Here is a 17,790-nt window from a genome sequence, read left to right on the forward strand (position 1 = left end):
AGTAACTTTAAGTTCAGCCGCGTTTTTAGACATTGTCAAAACCAATAGAAAGTTCTTACTGCGGGTTAATTTTAGAATTATAGGATGATTTATGGAATTTAGTGTTGATCATTGTCAATTTATGAACAATGCGAAAAAATAAATTACATTGTTTCATGATTGCTGCATAATGTCGACACAGCTCTACTATGCATGATATGAAATTACCAAAATTACTTATATTCATAATACGATCGTATGTCGTAACAATGGGTTTAAGTTAAATTAACAGAATGTACAGTATAATGATAGAGACCAGCATATTTGAATCTTAGCCAAAAAATTTTATTTAAAGAAATACTATAAAAAAAATCATAAAACAATTCTTTTTTTTTTAATGATATAATATGTTAATAGATCTAAAAAATCATTTATGCGTATTAAACACTCATAGGAATTAATAAAATGTATGATGTTAAAGCGCATGATATTTAATTATTAAATTTTTTCAAAATATAAAAAATAATTTTATGCATCAAGAAAACTCTTTAAATAAGGTCACCAGAAAATAATACACTAGCTAATTAAATATATATTTCCTGCCAGTAAAATTAAATACATCACAAACACGTGAATGGAAAATCATTTAGTACTAACTTAGTTTTAACGTCATTTTGCTTTGCGCGGACTCAAGTTCAACAAAGTGTGCCAAGATTACCTCATGTATTAAACTATAACTTTATAGTATATATTAATTTGTTGAATAACACATTACATTTTGATTAGTAAATGAAAGGTCCAACCAGAGGGATTTTCTTTATTTACCTTTTTTAGATATATTCAAACATATCAGTTAAAACTCGTTTCATTGTTACCAGATTGTTAATAATCATTATCTCTGCTTCAACTTTGATTCACTATTTAAATAAGAACAAAATCGAGATGATCATGCGGAATACGTCCGATTTTTCCGATTTTACCGATAATTTTTTTCTTAATTAGTTCTTAATTTTCAGAAAAGGAAATAATAAAAGAGACCATTATATGCAATAATTTCGCTTATAACTTGAAACACCTCGACCTTTTTATTCATTCTAATTATAAATTAATGATACTATACAATATAGCGCATTTTATTAATTTCCTTATAAGCTCTTGATTTACCAGTGAATTTAGCTATTAATAGTTTTGTGCCGATCATATTTGTTCGACATTTTAATGAAAAAAATTCCTATAAATAAGGATTTTATTTTCGTAAGTCTTTTAAAATTTTTTTAATACAAACACATAATTGATAACATCAAAATGAATAATGCTAGGAGTACAAATTATTGGGTGGAGGAGGCCATCTCAAAAAAAATTATTAAATATTATGAATATGAAAATTTTAATAATATCGAAGAAATTGGTATCGGAAATTTCGGAAGAGTATTTCGTGCTAATTGTAAAAATACACAACATTATTTAGCGTTGAAATCTTTTTTTAATTTTAACGAATTCACTCTAGAAAAGATCGTTTGTGAGGTATTTATATATATATTTTTATTATACACATTCAAGCACGTAAATCATAAATTTTATTCATAATTTAGCTTAAACGTCAAACAGACGTAAATGTCCATCATAACATTATTCGCTTTTATGGGATTACAAAACTTAATTCGGGTAAGATAAATTAATTTAAATTAAATTAGTTAGATTATTTGATTTTTTATAAAAAAAAGCTAATATATGTATATTTTTTATTTTCTCATTCGTTAGAAAATGAAATTGATCAATCAAAAAATTATTTATTAGTAATGGAGTACGCCGACGGGGGTAATCTTCGAAATTATTTAAAAAAAAACTTTGAAGGTCTTACCTGGAATGATAAATGGAATCTGGCATACCAGCTTACCTGTGCTATATCATTTTTACATGATGATGATATTGTGCATAGTGACTTGGTAAATAATTAATGCATATTAAAATAAACATCGTGAATTTAACTTGATCGACGTATATTTACTAAAATATTGTAAACATTTTATGATAGCACTCCTGTAATATATTGGTACATCAAAATTCTATAAAGTTGGCAGATTTTAGCTTATCAAAAGAAATTGAAGTAGTATCAAAATCACATACAAAATCATTTAGTATGATTCCTTACATTGAACCAAAAAAATTCAACATACTATCATACTCATTAAATAAAAAAAGCGATGTTTACAGTGTTGGTGTACTCTTATGGGAGATATCAAGTGGTAAACCACCTTTTGAAGACGAGTCTGATGTCAATTTAGCCGTGCGAATTTTACAAGGTCTTAGAGAAAAAATTATTCCTAATACTTCTATTGATTATGAGAAACTTTATACTGGTAAGTATAACGATAAAATTTAAAAATATTATGACTAAATTTATTATAAAATTTTATGTTTCATATAACTTTGATATATATTTAGAGTGTTGGGATGGTGAACCGGACAATCGACCGTCTGTTAACGAAGTCGTCAAAAGATTAAAAACAATTATTTATCAACAAAATGAAAATATTGATAATATAACTTACCAAATATCAAATGAAAATTCAACTTCATTAAATGAAGAATCATTAATTAATAATTATACATCAATAAATTCAACTGTTGATGAAGATTTATGTGAAATGGTTAATGATATATTAATGAAAATATGTGAAATAACAAATGAAGGGAAAGAGCAACCTTACCTTTTTCTTAATTATCTCAGTAATTTTGATATAAATGCAGAAGAAATTCGTAACAAGATATTAAATAATCAAAATAATCCAAATTTTATTTTTTTACTTGGATATTTTAGTTATTTAGGAATTGGGACTATTAAAAATGAAGAGAAAGCATTTCGTCTATTTATTAATGCATCCGAACAAGATCATCTGTTGGCACAATATTATGTTGGAAAATGTTATGAATTTGGTATTGGAACTGTAAAAGATGAAAAATTGGCATTTAAATATTTAGAAAAATTCATTAATAGAGATTATTCAACGGGACAATTAAAAATTATTCAATGTTATGATAGAGAAACAGATATTAAAAAAGATTTTAGAATAGCTTTTCATTGGTACGAAGAGGTCGCACGTAATGGAAGTGTGATAGCTATGTGTAATCTTGGTCTTTTATATCTAAACGGAAATGGAATTGATAAAGATTATCAAAAAGCGTTTGAATTATTTAGAAAATCAGCTGATGGAGAATGTTTAGGTGGAATTGTAATGTTGGGATATTGTTATTATTATGGAATTGGAACTAAGGTTAATTTCAGAAACGCATTTAAATTGTTTAAAGAGTCAGCAAGCTTGGGACATAATATAGCTCAATGTAATCTTGCTTTTATGTATGAAATAGGAAAAGGAGTTAAAAAAAATATAAATCAAGCAATGTATTGGTATGAAAAATCTGCTGAACAAGGTAATCTAATTGCTACATCTCAATTAGATAAACTTAGGAAAATTATGAAAAGAAAAGAAAATTCTTCATGCAAAATAATTTAAAAGTCTAATTTGTACATACTTTCCCGTATTGTTGTAATTGCTATGACCAAAGTGCATTATGATGCAATGATTTTTAAAAAAATCTACACAAAAAAAAAAAATTTTCATCTCGAATATTATAATAATGTAATGGCAATAAGTAAATTTTTTAAAAAAAATAAATAAAATAAAAAAATCCTGTAAGCGTACTATAATATGATTAAAAAAAGCTGAATGTTTCACATTTTTTTGAGTTGCGCAAAACTTGTAGTATTTAAGGGTGTTATAAAGTTTACATTACTGCCTCTTCAAATTTTTAGAGCAAAATTTCTTAATACACGAGGTTGGAACCGGTTAATGTTTAACCGGTTAAAACTATTTTGACCATAAATCCATAATTCTGGTCGGATTACTTAATGCGGCCCAGAGACTTGATAATTTCAGCAAAAAAAAATTTCATATTAACCGGTTAATTAACTGGTTAAGGTTTTTTTGGACTGTTTCAACCTTTATTCTTAAAAACTCAAATCGAATTTCCAGCTAATATTTTCTATAAGATCATCTTTTTTATTTCAATCAGCTTTCAGACGGTTTGTACCCTTGTTTGTTTGATTTTTTTTTCAGATTATTTCTTTTGGACTTTTTTCTGTCACTTTATGGGCCGATTCGGATCTACCCGACTTTGTCACATAAAAATTCATCCTTCTTAGTTTACGGGATTGAATTCTCTATGATAATTGTAAATCTGTAACTGTAAATCCTATACAGAAACTTCAAGATCGTAGCGATGGCTTAATGCGCAGTAACTGCATATATGTAATTTCTTTACGATTACATAATGCGGTCACTATGTATTTATAACGCAGTTACTGCGCATTAAGCCATCGCTACGATCTTGAAGTTTCTGTAAAGTCTGTGACGATGGAAAATCCTAAGACTGTTTTTAATATAGTAGATCATTACATATTGGTAATCGGGAAAATCTAATAAAAACGTTTGTATTATCCTATAACAACTAAATAATGGGAAACAAGCTATCATTGCACAAAAAATTTTTATCCGAATATTTCCATTATTCCTCCGTGACTTTCGTGAAAATGATACATTCATACATTCACGGAAAAAACATGGAAATATAAAACATGGATCAACATTTTTTTACAGGGAACACAAACTTTAGTTAGTTACTTAGCAAGCATTAGTCATTAATTTTCATTTTCTTTATTGTACTAGGCTTTATTAAGTAAATAGGGAATAATAGGGAACAACGGATTTTTTTTAAATAATTATTACATTTACATAGCTTTTTAATATTTTAACTCCTTGTAATCCAAATTCATTTATAATAATAGTTATAATTATTATTCCTCTTAAGTAATAGAAAATTTCATGATTATAATAAAAGTAAAAATATTTTCTTTTCTTTTACGAAAAAAAAGCGCCATTTTTTTACGAAGAAAAGTCACATTATCCACTTTTATCCAAATTGCACGTGATTATATAGGTATACCTTCTACATCTGTTCCAAGTGAACAAGCTTTTATTTTTATTAAATAATACACAAATATGTCTAAAAACACAAGTTCAACGCAGGAAGAGGTTACTAACAAATTTATAGAAGAGATTTACAAGAAGTATTTGGGTATAGAAGACAAGTGTTTGCATAAGTTTTATTATACAAGTACGAACGAGCAGTAGTCTAGAATAATATTTTCACCAGGTTTGCGTCCGCGCCAGTCGTAACATATAGGAACCTTTTTAATATTATGGGTGGTCAAGTTATTAGGAAAATAATGCCGAAGCTTTTGAAAAAAACTTTTCGTCTCTTCCAGGGGGCCGCAGCAAAAACTCAGAGTTACGTTGTTTGGAAGAAAAATTAAACAAAATGGCAACTGAATTATCAGAGAAAGAACGAATAATATTGCTTTAAAAAGTAGAAAATTTAAAACAGACCATACTGGATTTAGAAAATAGGGTACGAGGATTAGAAAAATATAAAGAAACGATTACAGACGTATTAGGGAGTTAGAAGTTGATGTAACGGTCAAGGAACGAATGAAATTAGAAAAAGAAGAAGTTAGAATTATTACCGAAAAATTCAAGGAAAAGAAGAAAGAACAAGGCACGAGTTTATCTCACAAAAAAGTTAAGAATAACTCGGGTCAAACAAAGAAAAATTTTCAAGCAGGAGGCGTAAAAGTCGGAAAATTCAGATACACAAAATTACCCAAATGGAATGATCACTGAGATTACGCGGAGAAAATTACGATCAAAAGAAGTTATAAGTACAAGACGAATCAAGCTTCGTTTACCAAAGAGTATTAAAATACTTACACGCGAGGACTCGAGGATGGGCTAATATTACAATTATTAGGAACGGTCGTCAATATTTTTTCCAGATGTTTGATCCTGATTCAACGCCACGTGAACTAAGAAATTTAGTTGGCGAGCAGTTAAGAAAATTGTAGCAGGAAATGATATCACTGATGGAGAAATTATTAAAAATATTAAGAAATACTGAGGATTTTTCGGAAAAGTTATTAGGATTAACAAAATTAAATATATCCTTTTATACTTTAACAACGAAAATGAAATAATGAACGCGGTCTACAAATCGGGAATGGAAGATGAAATAGGGCAAGGGCTACAATTAAAAAGTCAAGACAAACTTAATGGAAGGACGGCAATTTCAAGTCACAGAGGATCTACAAGACGAGGCCAAACAATAATGTATCGGAGAAGTCGGATGACGAACAATTTTATGATACAAGGGACGGTCTAACAGATCAAAAGGAGATTTGAACGACAGGATTGATGATTTTAACAAATTAAATGAAGTTTTTAGTGACAGAATTAAGGAAATTAATGATAATAAACAGGTAAATTATTAAAGGAAGGTGATAATACTAATGAAAACAAGAAACGTGTTGCGCAAATTCAAGGTTCTCGAGGGGATGATAATAGCGAAGGGAGTGAATAAATATGCAATATAGTATGATTTTAGCGCTTTATTAAATGGGGTTCTATTTAGTTAGTCTTTTATGGTATAGTTTCAAAAGTTTTTAGATAGATACCTTATTGATATTATGCTTTTGCGTCTATGTCATAATCATTTATATTGTATAAATCTTATAATACTAATAAATGGTTACAAAAAAAAAACATAAACGTAGTAAATATCATATTAATGTTACTTTAGGTTAGTTTTGTTAGGCGGTTTGTAATTTTACAGTTTTATATAGTTTTATTTAGATAAGTTACACTGCTTTATTTATTTGCCTTCTTATGTCTACACTTTTGGGAGTGGTTGGGCTTCGGGTCTTATTCTCGATCATCTCGTAACAGCATGCTTTGTTTTCAGAGAACACTATTCCAAGAATGCGAAAAGTTTTTCGATTGGTTTTTATAAGGTTTATTTATTGTCCGGAGCAAAGCGGAGGACTATCTCTGGAGACGAAAATGTAAAATTTGTATATCCCATGCAAAGCGACCTTCCACAAATCACCACTATATCTTTTTTGAATGATCTCCATATTCCTCTTTGAACCCCTAAAATATTCTTTACTGATTTGGAAAATTCCATGAAAATTGAAAAAATTCTCATTACTTATATTTTACATTAAATCTTTATAAATTTAGTAAAACTATTTAAGAAATAGTTTAAAATATCTTAATTGCAAATTCAAAAGAAATTATTACATCGATATAAAATCAAATCATAAATAATAATTATCATATGTTTATTCTGCTTAAACGAGGATAGAGAAAAAGAAGAAAACGTTCAAATAAAACAATTAAAAAATTTTTATATAATTATAATAGCAAAAAAAATAAAAAATCAAAAATCCTGTAAACAAAATCTCGTATTAAGAAAAGCTCCGTTTTATTAATTTGATTAAAATTAAACAATATATTATTTAAAGGAAGTATTGATAATTAGACTACTCTATAAATAATTTGATGGAAAGTCAGTGCTCGATCTATTCTATGTTGGCTTGTTGGGGTCACGTGCACGTTCGATGGCTAATACTAACGAAAAAGTTTTAGCATGCGATCGGCGCAGCAGAACGTTTCTTTTTTCTTTCCTTCTTTTTTAAGCTAAATCGTTCTTTTTATGGTAAGCACCTTTTTTCCCGGTTTTTTACTAATATTTTAATGTTTTTTTTAAAAAAAAAATTTGAAAATTATTTAAATTTTATTTTTTTAGCTATTTTATTTTAGTTAATTTGCATCGGTGATCGACTATAATAAATTGCGTTAGCAAGCCGATCTTGTATGTAGTACTAGCTGTAAGCGTTAATCTAAATTATAAATAAATACAATGTCTTTCCATTTCTAGGACTATAGAATTTATTATGCTTAGTTATATATGTATAACGTCTAAAATAAGTATAATATTAATAGCGAATTATTTATGTTTAGATTTAATTCACGTTGATTAGTTTACATGATCGTTTCCTTAAGTTCATGTTCTTTAACTATTATTCTGTAAGTGATTTTCTTTTCCTTTTTTTTCTTTATTGTTGTTATTATCATCAAAATTATGTACATTTGAGGTTTTCTGTGTATTTGCAAATGTCATTTAACTACCTTTACAAACTACTACTGCGTATGTCATACTCTTTGACCTTAAAATTTTACTTAAATGTGATTTTTACTTAAAATACCTTAAAAGTCTTAAAAATGCAAAATAATATACTTTTTTTCGCATATGACCTTTATTATAATTATCTTCTCACATTATTATAAAAACGACTCAAGATTCAATAAAGTTCACCATAAAAAAAACGACTCAAGAAAGTTCATCATAAAAAAAAAATGATTTCAAAACTTATCGCATATTTACTTCTTTATTGTATCGTAATGAAATCTTCATTACCACCAACTCCGCTCCCAAACTTATCAAAAATTAAAACTACTTTTTCAGAAAAAGTATTATTATCTCTTCCATATCCATTTGTAATCATGTGGTCATTATGTATATTATCTTATATTTACATTATGTATCAACAAGAAAATGATGGCGTTGCTATTATAAATGTTCGATTTAGCGAATGGTCATTTTATGACATCGTATTTTATATAATAACCATTCTCGGGTGTTCTTTAAGATTATGGAGTTTTTACACATTGAGAGAATATTTTACGTTTAATGTTACCATTCTCAAAAATCATAAATTAGTTGATACAGGTCCTTATGCTCTATTAATTCATCCTTCGGTAAGTTATATTTTTAAATGGTTTATCAATAATACAATAATGTAACTTTATTAATATTTTTTGTTTATTATTTTTTATTATTTTTTTAGTATACTGCAATTATGTTAATGACACCTATTGTTTTATATGTGACTTATCAACTTCATTATTATATTCCAATTTATTCTCCCGTCGATTTTTCATTTTTCGTATATAGTTGGTATACTTATGCTGCATGGGCTTTCATATATTTATATTTAGGAAGGCACAGAGTTTTAGGTGAAGAGAAAGTGTTAAAACAAAGGTTTGGAAAAGAATGGGATTTGTATTCAAAACAAAGAAAAAGGTTTATTCCTTATTTATTTTAACCTGTTAGTATGACGGTAATGAAAGCAGTTATCACTTTTTTTTTTTTGAATTTATTTTGAATTTAATATTAAATCCATTTATTATTTACTTATCTTTCATATGTAATGACTTTTTGATCTAATGTTATCTAGACTTTTTTTTTTGATACAAATAACTTGAGAGATATAATCTTACATAATAAATTTCTCGGTACGATTTAGTATATCTATATATCTAAAATTTTATTAAAATTGGAAATAAAATTGAGGGACTTTAATATATACCATCTATATGAATATTAAATTCAAATATAGTTCTTATAAATAATTTGACATATATATGAGTATGTTTCTAACTGAAATGATACCTATCCAATGATTAGAATCACTGATTGATGAGTAATTTCGTCCAATACATTAATCCTATTAATTCTCTATTTTTTTTAGCTTGACCATTAATATCTCCATATGTAGTGACCAATCTCGAGTGATCTTTGATTTCAAAATTAGAATATAATTTTAATCTTTAAAAGAATACAATATACTGTATATATACACCAAATATGAATAAATATAGACAAGTATACTTGTTCTAATAAACATCGAAAAAACATCGTTGGCATCCTATTTATCGCAGTTTTCAGAATTCTATGTACATTGTGATGATTGAGTGATTATGATTGCAGGACGATTACAGGACGATTACAGGACAACATTGTCCAATTTTTGTCCGGTAATCGTCCTGTAATCTAATAGTTTTTTTATTAGATGGTTTATAGGGGTAGCACAATTTTGAAAAGTGCGATAAACCATTGTTCTATTTAATTAATCGCTGTTTTATTTCGCACTCTTTGAATAATTATTACCGGATTTTCGAAAATTGGATTTTTCAGGGATATACGCCGTAGATATCGTAATGTTGCCAGGAAATAATTCTGATAAATGAACATAGATTTAGTTTATGAGGGTTAGGATATGGAAAGAGTATCATCCCTATAAAAAATAAGTGTCCGGAAATTGTCCAGAAATTGTCCAGAAAATTTGTCTAAATAATTGTCCAGAAAATGTCCAGAAAATGCCAGGTACCATGTCCGGAAATTGTTCCAAAAACACACTCGTTACCGGACACTCATTTTGTCCAGAATTTGTCCAGAAATTGACCTGAAATATTTTTTCATAAAATTTGGCACAAAAAGATGATCAACAGGTGACCATCATTATAATTGCTTTTAATCTAAAGTTTTATATCATAGATATATAGTATTTTTGCCTGCTCAGCAAATTTAATTAGTATGACAAAGAAGGTTATGAATGTCAGTCTTGTGCTTTTTGCATTTTTTTACAAAATTAATTTATCCTTTTTTGGAAGTAGCGTCCAGAATTTGTCCAGTTCAAATTATCTGAATTTTTACTATGTCCAGAATTTGTTCAGGTTTATCTGTCTGGAATTTGTCCAAAATTTTATACTGGACAAATTCTGGATATATTCTGGACAAAGTCCGGATATGTCAAAATTTTAGGTATCAAATTTGTAGCAAAGAATAGGCGTTTTCCGGACAATTTCTGGACATGCCAGATTTATTCTGGACAATTTTGGACATTTTCAAAGACATTTTCTGGACATTTATTTTTTATAGGGCATTCCCTTCGACTGCGGACTAAGAACCGTGATTCAAGTAACCTTATAAAGTAGTTTCGGCTACGGTGACTCGGGAACTGGAGTGGGCTCTTTTATTATTTTTGTATATTTTATTTAGGTTAGTTTAGTTTACCCTGTAAAAAAAAAATGTCCGGAAATTGTAGCTAAAAACATCCGGAAAATGTCCGTGTGTCCGGAAAACGTCCAGAAAATTGCAATATTCCGGACACTTTCTGGACGCTGGGTCTGAACCCTCCTAGACATTTTCTGGACATTTTCCGGAAAATGGAAATTTTCCAACGTCCGGAATATTGCAATATTCCGGACATATTCCAGACAAATAAACATTTTCCGGACGTTTTCAGCTACAATTTCCGGACATTCTTTTTTTATAGGGTTAGCGGTGATGATTATTTAGTTTAGTTATAGTCTTATAGATATTTCTTATTAATATATATACATGGAGTAGTCGTTTCATTCAGTCGCCCTGTAGTGTTGCTTTGGTAACGCATCCAAAAGTTTAACTATGGAGTTAAGAGACTATATGTATTTCTTTTGTATACTTTTTGTATTATTTTGATATATAAAGTTAATAAAGAAATGCGCGTTACTAACAAAAATATAATATATATACTGTATATATACACCAAAAACAAAACATTACATCATTATTATTACCAATAAAATTCCTCTCATAGGCCTTATATTCCATTCCAAAGAAAAATTATTACTGTTAAAACTATTTTACATCTAAATTTTTTTTTTCTGTTGTTTAAAAATATGTGGTATACAATTTTTAGTCTCAAGATCGTATCTCTGTGAGGCGATGATGTTTGAACCTATTCAAGTGAATTTGTAGCAAAAAGTATGAGCATATAATTCACTATTTAACTTAAATAACTTCATCTATAAATAAATATTAAACTTTATGATAGAACAAAAAAAAAATTAAAGAAAATAAACCGACCTATACTGCGCAGTATGTAAGATCATGAGAAGTAGCGTAAATTGTATTTATTAGCATACAATTCACTCAAGAATTTCTCAAAATTTCACATGTTTCTGTTTTAATAATTAAATGACGCTTCTTGGATGCAAATTTAAATTGTAAAAGGTTAACTGTCCGTAGCGAAGCGAAAGACCATATATGTACTATGAAAAATGATCGACCACGTGAATTCGTCTGTCCCTCACGTGACGTCATCCAATGAAATCGCTAATTTTAGTTTTATCTTTCGCTCTGGACTTTCAACGGTTACCGGTTAGTACTTTTAAGTAATTAATTAAATTTACAGTAATATTTCTCTTTTTTATTTAATTTGTTATACATCTCAGCATCATTTTTTTAAAATTTTACGAAAAAAAAAGCTTCAATTTTTTCGTAAAAAAAAAACAAATGACATTTAATGGAATTAAAATAATATTACTAAATTACTGGTGGATAAAAAGCTGTCAACACAAATTACTAACAATTTCAATCATATTAATCTATTTAAAGATATTTGTTTGAAAATTCTATTGTGAAATGAAATCTTTTATTAAACTGATTTTTAAAAAATTATTGCGATCGACATATTTCTGTACATACACTTTGTTTAAACTTTTTGTAGACTTAAAAAAGAAAAAAAAATTGATAAACTCGATACATGAGAGTTAAAAAAAAGTTTAGGAGTCGTTACGCCACATTATTAACGAACAATCTGACGTAAGGACATTCTGCTGCGTGTTACAAATTACACAAATTTAGTCATTACGCCAATTTCTATAAATAGTAAGAAAATTTTTTTTTTTTCCTTTTTAAACTATAAAAAAAAAAATTCCCGCAATAAACACTTTTCTATATTTAAACAATGTTTAACGTTAATAACACTGAACTTAAAATTATTGATAATTCAAATGAGTGGATTAATTGGATTGAAGAATCTATTGTTAATAAACAAATTAAATATTATGATTATAAACATTTTAATAATATTCAAGAAATTGGGGTTGAAAGTTTCGGAAATGTCTATCGTGCAAATTTGAAAAATTCTCATGGTTATATAATATTGAAATCTTTTATTAATTTCAATATCATTGCTAAAGAAATTGTTAATGAAGTAATTATAAAAATATTTCCTTCTTTTAATATGATATGTTGCTAATTTATAATTCTATTTTTGGTTTAGCTTAAGCTTCAACGTGAGGTTGATTTTCATGAGAATATCATTCACTTTTATGGAATTTCAACAGGTATTATAAATATTTTAATAACTTTATATTATAATTAAAAAAAATCTAAAATATTTTTTTATCTCAAAAGAAAACCAAAGTGATGATTCGAAAAAATATTTGCTAGTGATGGAGTATGCTGATAGTGGCACCCTTCGAAATTATTTAAGTGAACGTTTTGAAAATCTTACTTGGAATGATAAGTTAAATTTGGCGCTTCAGTTATCTAATGCTATATCATGGTTACATAATAAAAAAATTGTACATCGTGATTTGGTAGGTTATTTACATACTTTCGTTTTGTTAATTATGTTCTAAAGTTATATACCTAATATTACACACTTATTTATTGCCTTTAATAATAGCACTCTAATAGTATATTAGTTCATAGGAATATCATCAAATTGGCCGATTTCGGATTGTCAATAAGGGTTGAGGAATCTACCAATATTCAATCAAATTTATCTAAAATGTTCGCCTACGTTGATCCACAAAATTTTAATATAAAAAGTCATAGCAATAATCAAATACAAGTATATTCATTAAATCAAAAGAGTGATATTTACAGTATTGGCATACTCTTTTGGGAAATATCTAGTGGCCAACCACCTTTTCGTAATGAATCATACAATGATGATTTGGTTATAGAAATATTACAAGGTCTTAGAGAGAAACCAATTCCTAATACCCCTGAAGATTATGTTAATATATACACTGGTAAATATAGTTAAGTTAATTATGGTTATTAATAATAATTTTTATTAATTACAAGTTTATTTAAATTAAGATTGCTGGAATATTGAACCAAATAATCGTCCAACTATCAATCAGGTTGTTGAGAAATTGAATGCAATTATTAAAAAAGAAAGTACCAATTTATCAAATTTATCAAATGAACAACAGAATATTTTTGAAATTCCTAATAAAACAATAAATAAATCATTACATATAGAATCTATGTCTCAAATTATTCAAAATTTTAATAGGATTAATATAAAAGAAATAGGACCTTTAATTTCATCAAACCTGAATGTAAATGATTTTCAATTAATGGTTAATGAAATAATTCATTTATTAGAAAATGTAGTAATAACAAGAAAAGAATATGAAATTATTAATTATCTCAATAATCATGATATAACTTCACGAGAAATTTATAATTGGTTATTAAATAATCAGGATAATTCAAATTCTATTTTTTTATTAGGAATATTTAATCATTTTGGGGTTAAAATTAATGTTAATAAACAAAAAGCATTTGAATTATATCAAAAATCAGCAAATTTAGGAAATGCATTTGGAATAACTAGTTTAGGATATTGCTATAGTAAAGGAATGGGAATTAGTATTGATAGGCAAAAAGCTTATGAATTATGTCAAGAGGCTGCAAATTTAGGAATTCCACGTGGAATAAATAATTTGGGTACTTGTTACTTAAATGGATTTGGAACAAATGTTAATTATCAAAAAGCAGTTGAATTATATCAAGCTGCAGCAAATTTAGGTAGTGTATTTGGAATAAATAATTTGGGATATTGCTATGAAAAAGGTATTGGTACTAATGTTAACTATCAAAAAGCATTTGAATTATATGCAAAAGCTGCAAATTTAGGATATTTTTTATCTCAATATAACCTTGCTAAGATGTATGATAATGGAATAGGAATTGAAGAAAATATAAATCAAGCAATTTATTGGTATAAAAAATCTGCTGAACAAGGAAATGATGATGCTAAAATTAAATTAAATGAACTAATAACAAATGAAATGTAAGATAATAAATATACTTTAAATTAAGTTCTTATTAATAAAACATAACAGATTTATATTATTTGAATGATTATACAAAAAATATGTTAGTTAAATGTATAAAAGAATATTGGCAAGGTAATTTAATAGTAAATATTTTTCGTTTTTAAATCTAGGTTTTTTTACATTCTCAATATTAAATAGTATTTTTTTAAAAAAAATCCTTAGTTTTTTAAAATATATAATACTATATACTGTATATATACTTCTATATTGTAATATTTTACTTTGAAATACATTGTTAGATATAGATAAAAAGTTTTATATTATTAAATTAATTGCATATATTATCTTAATAAATGTAATAAAGCTTTTGCTTAAGTTTAACAAATTTTCCAAATATCATTTTGTCATAATCAAATTTTTAATATTTACTCAAATCTATAACTAGTCAGTCAGTCAGTTTCAATTGTAATTTATCAATTTATCAATAATAAAATCTATACTATTATTTTTACTATACTGTAGAGCTTTTCTATATTTATAATTAGATTGATTTGTTAGAATACAATTTCTAGTTTAGTTAATAAAATTAAAAAGTTATTTATATGACAATACTTCTAAAAAGCTGGTCAGTACCATCCTAATACTATGAGTCTAGTTATAATTAAATAAATTTTTCTTTATAAATGTCTGATATATTACCCTTCCACTTAATATATGAATAGTCCTACAAATAAATTTATAGAGTGCTATGCTAAATTTACAAGAAAAGATGAAGGCAAATTGTTTTCAAAAAAAAAAGGAATAAGCCTTGCTTGAAGCATTAATAAAACTCTCATTTTATTATATTATCTTAAAAGAGGTTTGTGAAAATGTAAATGCAAATTCTAATCATGAAAGGATTTTCTGCCTGTTTAATACATCAAACTTTTATTGATTTTTTTCTTGCTCATTTCTGCTCTTTGCTCTTTTTTTTCCATTTTTTGCACTTTTCTACTTCTTGCACTAAAGATTAAAACCAGTTTTATTAACTTCTTAAAAATTGAAAATAGTTATAAAACAGTTATATATTAAAACCAGTTAAATCAGATAAACCAGCAATTATACTGAAATCAGTTTAATTGATTAAACTAGTATTAATATAAGACATTACTTTTACATCACATTTAACAGTTAATACTTACTAACACACTTTTACTTTCACTTAATTTTTATTTATTTATTTATTAATTATTATAATTGGAATGCTAAATATTTTAAAATAGCTAATGAACTATATTATTATTATTACTATTATTATTAAATGATTATTATTATAAGCAAAATAGTGAGTCTATAATAAGCCCACTATGTCCCAAACTGTTACTATTAGAATTGGTTGACAAAAAGGTGGGACCATAATGCCCATGGTTCCAAATGGAATTACTATTCTCTGAGTTCTACACTATGAGATCTGTACAGTAATACAAATTTTAAAAAAAAAACTGGATAAATTGATATAGTAAAACTGGTTTATCATTTTGATAAAATTTCAACCAGTTATGAATCCAAAACAATTAAATCTGATTATAAATCTGATTTTGATAACTGGTTCCAACACTTTTATGGCTTCTTGTTTAAAAGTTGTTGATGATTACAAATTTACCACAATCTTTAAAATCTTTTCTAGAAAATTAACTAAAGTGTCTGAATTATTTAATTCTTTTTATATTTTTGTTTGGTCTTCTTTAAGGTTTCTTTATAATCTGTGTTTTTATTTGATGCATTATCAGCATTATATTGTAGTGATGATAGATAATGGTGACTCTCCCAAACTAAGATATTTTGATGGTTTTATGACATTTCAATATTGTCCAAAGTTCATTAACAGCAACACTAATTGTTTTACCAATCAAAACCTCTTTCACAATATATATTCTAGTCAAATGCTAAATGAATGCATAATATTGGAATAATGTTGGATTCTTTGATTTAATATCAATGGTAGGAGAGCATGTGGTTCACTCTTGAGTCTTTGAAAGATCTGGTTAAAAGTTTAAGAATTCCATATTGCAATTCATTAGCAAATAGATATCCGTAAATTTGTTAAATATTAACAACAAAAGTGGCCTTCACCAGAGTATAGAGGTACTGTTTCACCATATGTTCTATCCAAATCTTATGAAGAGTTTACTAATATCTAAATTTAAGACCTTGTAAGTTTTACTTCAAGTCTTCAACCTCTAATAATAACTTTTCAACCTACTTATAAATAAAGCTGGACTTTCTGATGATCTCATCTTTTTTTGATATCCTCCACTGGTTTTTGTGAATTGTAATAATATGGAGGTTGTCAAGTACATTATTCTTTAATACTCCTCAAATATTTTTTTCATTTGACATATTATAACTTTGATTATATTTTTTGGATAATAGCATGAATATCATATAATGCTATTATTGAATTGATAAGATTTGATCTTCTTAACAAATGAAATACAATTCTTAACTGAAAATAGGGTGCATCCTGTACTTGTCTTGGAGGTTGTAATACTTTTCCTATGATATTAGGGTCATAGACTATAGCTTCCTTTTCAACTTTGATCTCAACATGCTTCTTCTATTTATTGAGTTCTAATATAAATAAATATGTAAATTAGTGTCTTAATACATTATTATAAGAAATAGATGTGTTCGCAATTATTCTTGGCTTACCATTAGAAGTAGAGGTTATAATAGCTTCCTCTTCCAAAAATCAATTGGGTCAAGAATCATCAAGGTCATGCCACTTGTTCATCAAGGATGGCAAATCATCAATTTTATCATACTATACTCTTTAATTAGAGTGATTTTCAGCATATAAGAGATGAGGACTAAAAAAGAAAGCATACTTTAAAAGATGCAATTACACATTACATTGCTGTACATCCATTCAACTATACCTTATATATTTATTCCAAGGAGAGGTTGATTCCAAATCCAGAAGCCATCCCTAAAAAAAGAAAACAAAAAAAAATGTTAGTAATATTTTCAAACTAAAAAGGGCAAATTTTTTGATCCCACAATTCAACTTACAATTTCAGTTTAAGTTGGAACTCTAAATACAAGAATTGTCCCTAAAGAAAAAAAAAGTAAAGAGAACATTATTAACAATGTTCCCAAGTCAAAGAAAAATCCCCCTCTCTAGCAA

The 17,790-nt window shown here is 26.9% G+C and overlaps 3 protein-coding genes across 3 annotated transcripts; all 3 read left to right on the forward strand.

The window, feature by feature from the left end:
* Positions 1–1,284: 1,284 nt before the first annotated feature.
* On the forward strand, positions 1,285–3,695 carry OCT59_023986 (uncharacterized protein; the record flags this gene model as incomplete). The annotated part of the gene is made up of 5 exons (XM_025328184.2): positions 1,285–1,503; positions 1,572–1,644; positions 1,741–1,925; positions 2,015–2,339; positions 2,425–3,695. The coding sequence occupies 5 exons, from the start codon at positions 1,285–1,287 to the stop codon at positions 3,492–3,494; spliced, it is 1,872 nt and encodes a 623-aa protein (XP_025167743.1). The 3' UTR covers positions 3,495–3,695.
* Positions 3,696–8,291: 4,596 nt separating this feature from the next.
* OCT59_023987 (uncharacterized protein) lies at positions 8,292–9,040 on the forward strand (the record flags this gene model as incomplete). Its single annotated transcript, XM_025311850.2, has 2 exons — positions 8,292–8,693; positions 8,783–9,040. 2 exons carry the CDS (start codon positions 8,292–8,294, stop codon positions 9,038–9,040), a joined length of 660 nt encoding a protein of 219 aa, XP_025167740.2.
* A 3,468-nt stretch (positions 9,041–12,508) lies between these two features.
* OCT59_023988 (uncharacterized protein) lies at positions 12,509–14,715 on the forward strand (the record flags this gene model as incomplete). The annotated part of the gene is made up of 5 exons (XM_025309600.2): positions 12,509–12,757; positions 12,827–12,890; positions 12,961–13,145; positions 13,235–13,586; positions 13,657–14,715. 5 exons carry the CDS (start codon positions 12,509–12,511, stop codon positions 14,640–14,642), a joined length of 1,836 nt encoding a protein of 611 aa, XP_025167739.2. The 3' UTR covers positions 14,643–14,715.
* Between the last annotated feature and the right edge of the window lie 3,075 nt (positions 14,716–17,790).

This window comes from Rhizophagus irregularis, chromosome 4, assembly GCF_026210795.1.
Source record: "Rhizophagus irregularis chromosome 4, complete sequence".
NCBI lineage: Eukaryota > Fungi > Glomeromycota > Glomeromycetes > Glomerales > Glomeraceae > Rhizophagus > Rhizophagus irregularis.